The sequence below is a fragment of the Cyprinodon tularosa genome, unplaced genomic scaffold, assembly GCF_016077235.1.
Source record: "Cyprinodon tularosa strain WSP-4 unplaced genomic scaffold, ASM1607723v1 ctg670, whole genome shotgun sequence".
Taxonomy (NCBI): Eukaryota; Metazoa; Chordata; class Actinopteri; order Cyprinodontiformes; family Cyprinodontidae; genus Cyprinodon; species Cyprinodon tularosa.
In genome coordinates, this window is record NW_024039419.1 from 198,142 (window position 1) to 211,655 (window position 13,514).

The 13,514-nt window shown below is 38.0% G+C and overlaps 1 protein-coding gene across 1 annotated transcript in view; it reads left to right on the top strand.

Moving 5' to 3' along the window:
- dok6 (docking protein 6) overlaps nt 1-13,514 on the top strand; it is an 86,760-nt gene that overhangs the window by 64,626 nt on the left and 8,620 nt on the right. Inside the window, exons 4-7 of the mRNA XM_038267357.1 lie at nt 2,432-2,551; nt 5,648-5,837; nt 6,164-6,302; nt 7,582-7,687. Coding sequence (XP_038123285.1) covers nt 2,432-2,551; nt 5,648-5,837; nt 6,164-6,302; nt 7,582-7,687 — 555 coding nt within the window. The remainder of the gene's footprint in view (nt 1-2,431; nt 2,552-5,647; nt 5,838-6,163; nt 6,303-7,581; nt 7,688-13,514) is intronic.

The window sequence follows — 13,514 nt, forward strand, 5'->3', positions numbered from 1 at the left end:
GCGGTGTGCTTTTTTTTTTTTGAAAGACATCTTTTAAATATGTATGAATAAAATCTAAAGTTCTTTTTTTTTTTTTTTAGAAAATGGGTGTTTAGCAAATCTCTTATAATGTCACTTTATAAAACAAAACTTTTGTTGCATCCTCCCAAGCAGCGTGCTGTCAATGAGCCACAGAATGAAGCGAGCAGGAAAAATAAAATAATCGTGCATTTTTGACAGCTCTGGGTGCAACTGTCAAATATGCACATAAAGAAAGATGAGAGTGTGACCTTGAGTTATGACTACCATTGAAAATGTCAGCTCCTTGAATTCCTGCGAGGAGTTGCCTCTGACAGATATGAATGCACGGAGATATACATATTGTGTTTCTCTGTATAATGACTCCTGCTGTTGAAGTAGTAAGGAGTGATTTGATTCCTGCATAGTTCACACCACCTCTTCTCTGTTTGTACACTCTCATTAATACAAAACGTTGCAAATTTTCCTTCCTTCGCTCACCTTTCCTTTACACAGAGCTCCCCTCCTGCCGTATCTCCTGATGTGCTGCACATAGAGGAGCTTGAATGCAGCTCTGCTGATGAAGTGTTTGTTTTGCTGAATTTCCACTCAGTAGCCTTAAAAAGTGTGGGAGTTAAGAAACACTTAAAGGCCATAGCAAGGGGAATTAATGAAAGCACAAGGAAAGAGCTGAATTGCTGGAGCTGCTCTGTTTGTGCTTTCTTGTATGCTTCGGATAGCAGCAGATCTTTCTTTAACCCTTCTGTTCAATCAGCATTTTTCCAACTGACCTGACTGTGGGGTTCTTACATAATGGCACTATTTTTATCAAATTCCCTTTGACTGATTTAACACCTCTTACACCTATTGCATAAGCCTTTGATGAGTAGTGGTTTAGAAAATGGAATCAGGGTAGTACTTTTAATTTGTGGGAGTGTTGGCCTAGTGGTTAGATCAGTGCGCTTGTGCTCTGAGGAGAGTGCAAGTATTCGGTTCGATCCCCACAGCCTGACCTCTGGGTCCTTGAGCAAGACCCTTAACCCCCGATTCCTCCCCTGGCATTCCACAGTGGCAGCCCACTGTCCCAAAGGGGATGATGCAGGAGTGAATTTTTCAATTGTGACATCAAAATGATCTAGAAATAAGTAAAAAAATATATTAAATTAAGTGTATATACCCTTAATTTGAGTAGGTAAATGAGTATTTTTACTCTTAAAATAAGATAATTAGATAATATGCCCTTGAAATAAGACAATGCAATTATGTTTTCTTATTTTAAGTGTAAATTGTCCTGTTGTATTGGCAAAATGTTTATTTTACCTCCTTAATCCTGATCCTGATAATGCACCTATTTTAAGAAAAAATGACTTATCTAGATTTTGATTTTTTTCCAGTATATTATTCATATAGGACTCTTATTTTGCTCCAAATCATATTATTAGGGGGCCATTGCCGAAGGCATGGCCCACCTATTAGTATTGCATATTTTTAACCTATTTTACCCAATAATTATAATGTAAAAATATTTTGTATACACTATTCTGTGTCAATACCTTATAGGACTTTTTGTTTTAGTTACAGCCTGTTTTTTTTTTGTTTTTTTCTTTACAAATCAAGGCACTGAATGTTTTGCTTAGATTTTTTCTCTAAAACGTAAAATTTGAACAGTTTTCCCAATTCGTCTCTTCTGATTCTTCCATCTGAGCTGTGTATTACTGCAGCTCCTCCAAAGTAACCGTGAGCCTCCTGGCTTCTGTTTTGATTACCAATGGGAATGCTTGACATATCAGTTTAGGTCAATAGCAGTATATTTGTATAGTTTCAGGTAATGGGCTGAGCTGAGCTCTGTGAGATGTCCAAAGCTGAGGATATTGTGTTGTATGAAAACTAGTGTCATGCCAGAAGACGTTTTGTTTGGGGACAACATCTTAAAATGAGCATAGGTTGCACTTTTTAACGTTTTAGTTGAAAAATCAAAAAAATGTTCCTCCTGCTTTACAACTGCAGGAGCTCTGGGTTCCTTTATTACAATAAAATACTTGTACAGACCTTTCTCTCAAAAAGGGAAAATATACATGTTGTTTGAACAGTTTGGTAAGATGGTGTGCATAGATATCCTAGAATTCAACAGGGGGGAAATTATAATTATTTTTCCTCACTTAACAGGAAAAAACAATTCAAACACCAAACAGATTGGGATTTTTAAATGTTTTTCATGATTGTTTTTTATATTTTGCTGTAGCATAGCCATGTTCTTGATATATAACCACAGGTGACTGAGAGCTGTAGGCATATTTTACTATGCATCTTCTTTAACCGAATTTATGTTTGTGTCAATGCATCCTGAGGGTAGAGGTTGTTAAAATCTTACCCCATTTGTTGTAATTTAGCCTGACATTGACTGCTATATACTGACCCTCCACTGTGTGTGTAGAGCTGGATGCTGAGGAATGGTGCAAGTTGCTGTGCATAGAGTGCCTGGGTACCCGCCTCAACGACATCAGCTTAGGAGAGCCGGACCTGTTAGCAGCAGGAGTGCAGAGGGAGCAGAACGGTGAGTGTCCAATTAGTCCCTGCTAACACACACACACACCCACACCATCATTTGGGGTCAACTCCTTTCAATCAGCCCGCCTCTAAACACTTATCTGTTGAGTATTGGGCTTGTTTGTGTTAAAGCAGCCGAGACTTCAGAGGGTCATGGGAGTGGAACAGACCAGGTCCAATTAGGCTCTGCTAATAAGGGTCATTTTTGTCAATATTTGATTTCAAGTCCCTCTGTTTTAGTGTTTTTGTCATGTGAGCTCCCTATCCTTCAGCTTTGGCTTCGGAGGTTTGTTTTGATGTGTGATGTTAAAGGGAACCTGAGTATATGTGTGTGTGTGTGAAAGTACAGGTCATGGGCGCTGGCAGGGGCTCTGTTCCAGGCCTAATGAGAAGTGCTGTGCATTACTGGTCTCCCTCGTAATGAAGCTTGTCATAGAGATGGATTAGATTATGGCTCCTAAAGCCATACCAAGTAAATGTGCCTCTCCAAATATTCCACCCTCAGGAAATGGGAATAAAAAAAGAAGAGGAGGTGTTATCATAGAGACACTTTTTCACTGTGTATAATTTGCTAAGTTGTGGAGGAAATTGAAAAGGCAACAGTCCAAACGTAGCAGTTTAGAGTTTTAAAAGAGCGAGTAATTGAAAAAAAAAAAAAAAGAAATGTGCTTTCATTTTGATCTATTTCATTTCCCTGTGGCTATGAAGTGAAGTTGAGCTCCTACTAGAGTTGGATTCTTTTATGCAAGATATCAAAATGCAAGGTTTTGACACAATCCCTCGTTGGTTTGCTCAAATAAAGCGTTCAGCTGTGTATGATAGAGGCCCACTGAAGCAGCACATTTCTACTGCAACTTTGAGGGAATCATAATGCAAAATGTTTTGGCCTGCGATCTAAACTTTTGAGGCTTTCTCAAACAGCAGGGGGAAGTGATTGGATCAGAGTTTGCTTTCACTAACCCTAAGGTCAGTGAAGGGTAAGGTTTGCAGAATAGATCATATCCGTAAATAGGATGCTAATTTTCCACATTCTATATGCCAAGAAAAAAAACATTAAACAAATTAAATCTAGATCAATTCTAAGTCTGGAAAGGTTGGAATTAATTAATTAATTAATTATTTCATTCATTCCTTCCTACGAAATTGACTATGTGTGTATATATGTATATATACATATATATATTTTAGCATGAAAAAGAAGGAAGGAAAGAAAGAAAGAAGTCTGTCCATCCTTCTTTCATCTTTTTTCATGCGTATATATATATTTTTATATATATACATATATATATACGTATATATATATGTATATATATACGTATATATATATGTATATATATACGTATATATATATGTCGTATGTATATATATATTAGTGCTGTCAATCGATTAAATTTTTTAATCGCGATTAATCGCATCAATGCCTGAGTTAACTCGCGATTAATCGCATTTTAATCGCACATTTTTTTTCCTGATTGAAAATCATTTAAATACTCTGGATGACATACAAAAAAATACATACAGGCTAGGTTTGTGCCAATGTTCTTTTTTTAAAATGAAAACAGGTCACAGATACTGATTTATGCCATAGAAACATATGGCAAGAAGATGGGGAGGCATGTAGCAAAAAATAACAAATATGTAGCCAAAAAAAAGGCCCTGAAAACAGGCTGATGTAAAAGACAGTCTTTACAGTTAATACAGTCTTTTGAACAAAGACAAGCATTTTACCCTACTGCTATAAAATTTAGTAGAATTAACATTAGATGTTAATTAACCAAGGTAATAATGAACAATTTTCAATCAATACATCAAAATCAATAGACCAACATCACTAGATGAAGGTAGTCTATGCTCTCTAGAAAGTTACTTTTCAGCCTCTTAACAAAAATGAGAACACACACACACCCACTCACCCACCCACACACACACACACACACACACACACACACGATACCGACAAGAGTGCCGTAGCAGATTCCATTTCACCTCAGTAATCTGTTTTCTCAGCGTATTTCAGGTTGCTACTAGTTACCAGACACTCAACTTGTTTGTTGGTGGTGGGGCTTAAAGAAAAGGCACTAGCGCCACCCAGTGTATGAGCGTCTTTTTTCCTTGAGGAGCTCCGCTCTGGAAGCCTATGAGAAATGCATAGACTGGGGGAAAATAGCCCCGCCTTCCCGCAGGCTGCAGCGGGATGCACTTGGAAAATTGTACCATAAAACCACATAGCGTTAATCTCGCGTTAAAAAAATTATCGCCGTTAAAATGGCCTCGCGTTAACGCGTTAATAACGCGATAATTTTGACAGCACTAATATATATATATGTATATATATAAAACTAACAATTTTAAAAATAATGATTATCCTTTTTGTCATTTTGAGCAATGTTGTATTGTTAAAAAAGTAGTTTTTTTTTTCAAATCAATTGAATGCAAGTAGAACTGAAAACTTTCAGAAATTTTTTTGATTCTTATTTAGCATTAAAGCTTTAGTGGAGGATGTTCTTTTTCCGAGTGGATCATCAAAATAAGTGGTCCTCCAATTGTCAGTCATTCTGGTGATATGTTTGCGTAAGGCCGTCCTACGGGCTCGTCCCCATTTTCACATACCGATGGTGACTCTAACATAGTGGAAAAATTGCAAATTATCTTTTGTAAAGTTTGTATGAGCAATGCAAACAGCAACTATTAGCATGCTGTTTGCACGAGGAGAATAGGCTTGTGCGTGCTCTCCGTGCGTTTAATACGCGTTCCCTCTCGGGAGTGGGTACAGGAATATACATGTGCATTTTTTTTTTTTTTTTTTAATGGAGAGGGCAGGTTGTTTAAATATTGGCGAAAATCCTCCGATATACCTTTGATATGACATTTTTTAAATGTATAACCCATTTAAGCAGCAGATGTCCGATTGGCTTTAGAAATTTGTTGAATGCACCCTACATGCACTGACAGCAGTCAAGTGTTCTTATTGTTGTAAAGTTGTTTCCCTGGCTGAGCCTTATAATTAGGACATTAAAAGAAAGAGAAGTTTCTCAATACTTTAGATTGTTTGTGTAGAAAAGTGAGAATGTTGTAAATAAGTGCTCACGTCAAATTCTTTCAGAACGATTCAATGTGTACCTCATGCCCACACCGAACCTGGACATCTATGGAGAGTGCACCATGCAGATCACCCACGAAAACATCTATCTGTGGGACATTCACAACGCACGCCTCAAACTCGTGATGTGGCCGCTCAGCTCCCTGCGCAGATACGGCCGGGACTCCACCTGGTTCACATTTGAGTCCGGAAGGTATGTGCGCTTGTGCAGGCTTTGTATCATCTCCTGGGAGGGGGAGGAGTAGTTGTGGAAATGCTCTGACAACTTCAACAAAGAAGCTTTGAAAACCCAAAACATTCTGGGATACATGCTGCTGAGGCCTTCAGGCGGTAATGATGTGATGAACGCTTCTGTGAAACTGTGTTGATGTGCTTCTGTTGTTGCCTTGGGGGAGGGGGGCTACTAGCCTCCATGGTCCACCCTGTTTACATAAACATTCATCCATGCATGTTTGTAAATGAGCAGTCTAAGAGTAAGCACAATTAAAGTGTCCCTCTGTGTGTGTGTTCCTGGCGCAGGATGTGTGACACAGGAGAGGGTTTGTTTACGTTCCAGACCCGGGAGGGTGAGATGATCTACCAGCGGGTCCACTCAGCCACGCTGGCCATCGCCCAGCAGCATGAGAGGATGATAGAAGAGATGGAGAAGAGCTCCCAGGTACATTTCTTTGTTTTGGGTTTCTTTATGTCTAATCAATGACTGCATACGGTATGACTGCGGTTATATTTCAGGAACATTTCGAGGAATATTTATTAATGTTTTACATTACATTCATCACATCAGTCTCCACAAATATTGAGAGCTATAAAGCTGCATGTTCATGCTCAGAATTGTAGCTAATGAATCCTGATTAATGTCTGAATCGTGTGTTGGACCAGAAACTCTTAGACCCCCCAGAGACTTGGCCTTCTCTCCCTCCTTCCGTTGCAACATTCATCCTTCCTTTCTTCCTTCCTTTTCACTGTCATCTATATTCATTGTTTACATATGCCTTGTGTCTGATGAGCCTTGACCATATGGCTATGCTCCCGGACCCCACAATTTAGGGAACATTTCCAAAAGCAGCCACTGTCGGCTATAAAACCGTGCATGCCCTGCACTTTTTGGGTGTCAGATTTTATACCTGCAAAGTTTATTTCTTGATTATACAAAGGTGTTCTACTCCTTTTAGACATTTTGACACGTTGCAGCCACAAATTTCAAAGTGTTTTATCAGGATTTTATGCAACAGACCAACCTAATACATAGAAAAGAGTTAAATGAGAACTGTGTTTTTTAATTCCCCATTAGAAGTCCATACAAAAAGAGATTCTAACTCCAGAGATGCTGCAGAGATCTTCAGCTCGGTGGGACAGTCTGTCAGCGGGACACCTTTCAGTTGTGCACCACACAGATTTAAGCATCAGCAGTTTCTCGAAGAAGAATGGGCTGAAAAATCAGCCTCTAACTGTGCAAAACTGGCGTGTTTCAACAATTCCATTGACTAAGGTTTTTAATAAAAATGCACCCTACACCGTTCAGAATTATATTTTTTAAAAGAAAAAGATCACACATGACTACAGTTATCCAAACTACACAGTTATCCATTACATTGTCTTGGCAAACCAGATAAAATACAAATAAAACACAAAGTTAGCAATTATAAAAGCACAGAATATGCAAAAGTTCAAGGTACATGAGGAGTTTTTTGCACTATGGATAAAGATTTGAAGTTAAAAATGTAAAAATCCAATCCCCACCATGCTAGAGAGAAAAACATAATAAACCCCAAAGATTCCCTGCCATATCTATCAAACGACTTCTCAGCCTGGAGATATGCCACTCAGCCTTCAACGTGCTACTAGTCACTCTTTTTAATGCGCTGACAAATGTAGATCAGTTTTTCCCGAAAGTGACAGAGAAGTGAGATGCAATACTGTCTGATTGTCTGTTTCAGTTTCACTCCAGAGAGACATTAACCAAGTCCATCTCCCTGCCACGCAGCGCCTACTGGCAGCACATCACGCGCCAAACCAGTATGGGGGATCTCTACAGTTACCAAGGTACAGGACAGAATTTACTAATTATCAAACTCACTGACTAGCTTTTCGACTTTACCTGATAACAGATGGAGGCCAGGTGGAGCTGATGGTGGAGCTGATGCTGAAAGAACCAGATTATAACAAACACGCCTAATGAGGGTTTTTACAATAACTGACCTTTAGCTGTGCTGAGGTTCGTACGTGTGCAGAATGCATTTTGCATCTCAGTTCATGAGATTGTAAAGGAAATTTGTGTTTTTTTGACTACTTTATTCTAAAAGTTTCACTTTTATATAGATTAATAACTGTTATATTTTATTATTTTCTTCCAGCAAGTAATAACACCCAAATGTTGTTTTCTTTGAAAGAAAGAACGCTACATAATTCTGAGAATAGTAGGATATAAACACAGGATTGATAACCTATTATAAACGGATACCAATGTAAAGTATAGCATATGCAATCCGTTCTTAGGGAGGGTTCATTTTGCTCCTATTTTAAAATAATATGTCGCTTGATGATTACAATTTTACAAAGAATACATTTGTCACAAATAAGTGTCTGGCTTCAAATGTCTTTTTTAGTGCTTTTACTCGCTAAGACCCACTGAGAAAGAAAGCCCATGTTCTTTTTTTGTCTTTCTCCTACTTTGCTTTACAGTCTACCCATTAGGTGGCAGTAGAGTGAGAGCTGTGTCATATTTTAAAATGTTCGTATAATAGCGTAGATATTGGAAAACCTCTTTGCATTTATTCCATATTATGATTATTTGGTGTTTTTCCATCAGAACGTAATCCAAATAGCTGTCTAAACATTTACATGACAGGTATGTAACAAAGTCATTTTTTGAATCAGGGTATGGTTGTATTTTCTCCACAGCCATTAATTTACTGTGAAGTTGAGGCATAATTAACCGAAAGATAATTATTCGATTATTTTGTTCTGTATGCTTGACACAAAACTACCTGTCAGTTTTCTAGTAGGTAAAACTCTATCTGGGTTTCACTGAAAGAGTAAAGGAGACCCAGCATATTACATTTGCCTCGATTTTCTATTGCGCTACTCTAAAATGGGATCCAGTAAAATTGATTTTGTTTTGCTTGTTAAGGACACTTCAAAAGCTAGTATTGAATTTACAGAATTTAGTCTAAAGCATTTTGATTGTTATTTAAAAAAAAATGTTAGACGAACTGCTAAAACCTAAAAGATCTAAAGTTATACAACACATAGAAGGTGGTTTAATGATTTAGGATGCAGGTATAATGTTCAATCAATAATGAAGACAGAAAAGAAAAAGAACTTTCCCACATTTACTGTATCTGCAACTAGTGCAGGGTATTGGTCAAATTCTCTAAACTTAGTAAGTGTTTCAGAAGAGGAGATCAAAAACCCTGCCTTTACTCAAACTCAGTAGAAAGTGTTGAAGAAATCGTTTCAGATTAAGCTAGATTGGTTATCTTTAATGAAAGCTAAGGTCCAAACACCTGCGATTCAAAAGACAGTAGTATGTATTATGCATGTATTTGGCCTTGCAAAAAAAAAGCATCCCTTCTTGTGTGCCTCAGATTCAGAAAGAAACTGACTACAAATGCATAAATGTTGCATCAGGTATTCTATAAAATCAAAGCACAGACCCATGTGTCGTAAACATGCTTGCTCTGAGACCAGAGGCAGAAAGGTGATTAGTGAGCTGATGCGATTATCCTCTGTCCATGGTATTAGTTGATTAGAAGACTTATCTGAGGATTATGGGCCTTTTGGTTTTCCCTGATAGAGCATTAAAAAAACGAATGCCATGCAAAAATGAAAGTCTCTCTGACGTCATCATTTTCCTTTTAAAAGAGAAGACAATTTTTTTTGCCTCTCATTATCATTTAATTGTGTCCCGATAAGCTTAAAAGTGAGCTGTGAGCTCTGTATTCCAAACATCAACATGTTTGTGCCTCACACACACTAAACGTTAAATCTTTCACCTCAGGGTTAATTCTTCACAGGCCCATTCTCTGCAAAGTCTGCAGCTAAACTCTTTCTCTCTAAAGTCTGGCTAGCGGACGCGCTTCTCGGTGATCCATCACCTTGGCACCTTGGTCCACCCACACTTCTCTGTATCTGCCTCGCTCAAAGCAAGCTTTCCACCGTCTCCTGTTCATATGCATGCAGTGCTGCCATTACATCTCCTCCTTTTCCATGAATAAATTGAATGCATCAGTGTGTTTGAGGTCCTGTCAAACAAGGAGGTCCAAGTTAAGACGAGCTGGGACATTAAATGTTTGCATTCTAAAACGTGTGCAATACACTCTACTTTTATCTTGGAATCAAGTCATTCTAATGTGAATCCAGCTCCACAATTATTCCATCAGTTTCTCATGGACAACAGGTCTCCAGCATATGGCAGGAAATTTACATCCTTTTTCTACATGCATAACATGAACATTTACTCCAGGGGTTTGCCTCCTTTGCTTTCACATGTAGAGGTTAGTACCCTGCAGTTTGCTCTGCTCCCTTTCCACTAATACTGCTGAAATCCAAAATAAGGAGATTTATATACTGTAATTTTAAAACTTGGATTTAACCAATGCCCTCCCTTAAAGAAAAAATCTAAAAATAGCAGCTACCATGCTGTCAGGTTGCGTTAAGGTTTTTAGAGGACCCAAACGCAAAGACGGAAGCTGAGGTGGTTAATTGCAGATTTCATAAGGAGTAGTGGCAACAGATGCATAAATCCAAAAATTACTCATAACCGAACACAGGAATTAGAACAACGGGGCCCACATAGGTCAAGGGGGAGATGAAGGAATGAATGAAGAGAATTCAGCCGACAGTAACTGCAGAGGAGGAGTATAAATGCTAAACAGAAGAAAGAATTAAATAATCAACTGATTGGGAGCAGGTGTGGACAGAAGCATCTAGAAGGGAGCTAGGGGCAACTGATAAAAGGGGGCAACAGAGAGTAAACAAAAAATATATAAGAACTCAAATACAACCAGAAAACAATTAGAATAACACCAAATGGAAATGAAACCAATTACTTAGAAAACACTGTAACTGTAACTGAAAACTCAAAAAGAAAACTTAAACAGAACCAAAAAGTGCAGGATCATAACACACGCCAACTTATTGGAACCCCTTACAAAGATTTGTATAATAATGTTTAAGGTAAATTTTTGTTAATCATAGTGTAGTTATGTTTGTAACTCCTCAGAATGTGAAAGTCAAGCCTCAAGTGTTCATTTTTTTCCTCGTTAATTTAAAAAAAGTCAAAATTGTTATAAGAGCATATCTTGTGTAACTAAAGATGTAACACAACTAACTGTATGACAGCCACAGTAAGCAAGCGCCCAAGTTTCTCTTGTTGCTATGGAATAGCAGGAAAGGCTAAAGATTTTCACAAAACTTACTGATAACTTTAGCCCAAAAAAATGCTAACTGGTTGTTTGGTAGATATGTCCCACCAAAATAAACTTATCTAATTTGCCCGAATGCTACTGGGATCATGTGCATTTCTCAGATGAAACTATGGTTCTTGTTTTTTTTTTTTTGTTGTTTGTTTTTTACATTTATTTTAGTGACTCAGATAAATAACATGACAAAACAGATATTGTATAGATTAATACACAGATTTATGTTTTTTTTATTCATATTATTATAATATATATTTTTTTATTATTATATTGTGCTTTTCTAATCATACTGACTCATCAGACTGCTTTACGCTAAAGCCATATTCGCCCACCTGCTCTCTCAAATTCCCCCATATTCCTACACCAATAGACAACCTGTGTGCAACTTGAGGTTAAGTGCCTTGCTCAGGGGCATATGAAAATGTGACAGAAGGAAGTTTAAATCAAACACTGCAAGAAAAATACTTTCCATACAAGAGCACAAGTCATCCCTAGTTGACATTTTTAGCATAAAGGATGAATATGTGGAAAAACTCCTCATCCCTACTGCTAATAATGGAGGATGAATCTGTTGGCCTGTTTTTCCTCACAAGTTAAACGGGAACAGTGTTAAAGTGAAGGGCATCATCGATCGTTTGAAATACCAGGAGATTTTAGATAAGAATCCGATGGTATCTGTCAAGAAAGTGAAAATGGGTCACCATTGATCTTTCATCAGAATAATAATCTGAAACATTTGGTCAAAGCAACAGAAGACAAAAATTATCTTTTTTTAATGGATATCAAAGTCACCAAATCTAAATGCTATTCAACACCTGCTGGGTGAGCTAAAGAGGGGAGAGCTTAGGGGAGGAATGGTCAAAGCTCCATGTGCTCCAACCTTTTTAAATGTTGTGATGATTATATGCTGTCGTATTGACAGAAGTGGCCTGGGAAAAGCATAAACAGCAGGGGTACCAAGAACTCTGGTATACCTGGTTTAATTTTAAAAGGTATATCTGAAATCAAAGGTAGTAATTAAATGGTAAAACAAATGTGTAAGTTAGTTCTTCTTTTTGGATGAAAGTTAAATGTATTTTAAGTCTTATTAAAATAAATCCATCTTTATCTGGGGTGCTATAAACTGTTGGTATTATTGACAGGATGTGCTTCATGTTGGCCTGAAAACTCTATTGATCATAGATACACAGATGTGACATTTACTTATTCCACATGCACTAATGCGTTTCATCACCAGTGCTAACATTTGAACTATACACTGAAAATAGTATACAAAATAGTCCATCTGCTCCTAGAAACCCAAAGGAATGCAGGTCTATTCTCATGAGAGTTTCATATTTGGACTGTCCAGACCAGAGGAATGTTGTTCTTCTTCTCTTCAAGGGCTTTTTCAATAAAGCCCAGAACAAGTTTTCCTCATATATTAAACTTCAACACAATGATGATCTAAAATGACTAACCCTCATCTTCATCTTTTTCTTTGAGTAAATTATTATGTTCATACTTCCTCACTCTAATTGGCTGTGTTACAAATAAGAATAATTTTGTCCAAGCTGACTCAATATCTTAATCAATTAAGAATTAGAAACTATGCCATCTTTCTAATTGTATGGATCTTTTCCCAGTGATGCAGAATATAGTGTGTTGTTAAAGAATTAAAACTTTTCACATCACAAACACAAACTTCATGTATTCGAAAACTATCCTTTTTAAAACGAGTGTCTCTATCAGGTCTGCAGATATACAGTAGAGTGCCAAATTTACCCCTCATTTCAAATGACATTAGGCTAGGTCAGACTGGATGGATGTCTTCTATGAGGAGCAATGTTTAAGAAGGCAATACCTTATCTGTTACATCACTGCTGAAGATAAGCAACCATAAAGCATGATCCTGCCAATACCGAGTTTTATAGTAGGAGAGCGTTTTTTAACTGAAACAGTTTGGGAAGCTAAAGCAGCTTCTATCAGGTGTGAAAAATCTGTTTAATTTGGCCCTAAAATGACTCCTCATTGTCCTTACCTTCAGTGAAGAGGCTGGCCAGATGTGGCTGCCTCCCTCCACTGTGGGGCACTCTGCCCTGTGAGCCTCTGTGCTGTACCACTGTCCTCCTTCGATCTAGCCTGAACCGCAGCCTTTCCATGCTCTGTTTGTCCGTCGGCTTCTCTGATCTACCACTAAGCTCCTTGGATCTAAAGCTGTGGTTCCTTAGCCCCTGAGGGGTGAACGGCTGGCCATATCTCCCAGGTTCTGTCCTGTCTGTGCTCCAACACACCATCTCACCTACTCTTAAGCTCCCCAGTTCAATGACCGAGCCATTTCTCGACTCCCCCACACTGGGAGCATTTCTGTAGGATCTGTTGGACCAAGGGACGCTGGTGGCTTTGATCAGCTTTCCAAAGTAAAAACAATACTCGCTCTGTAAAAATCCTGTCCACCATGTCAAGGT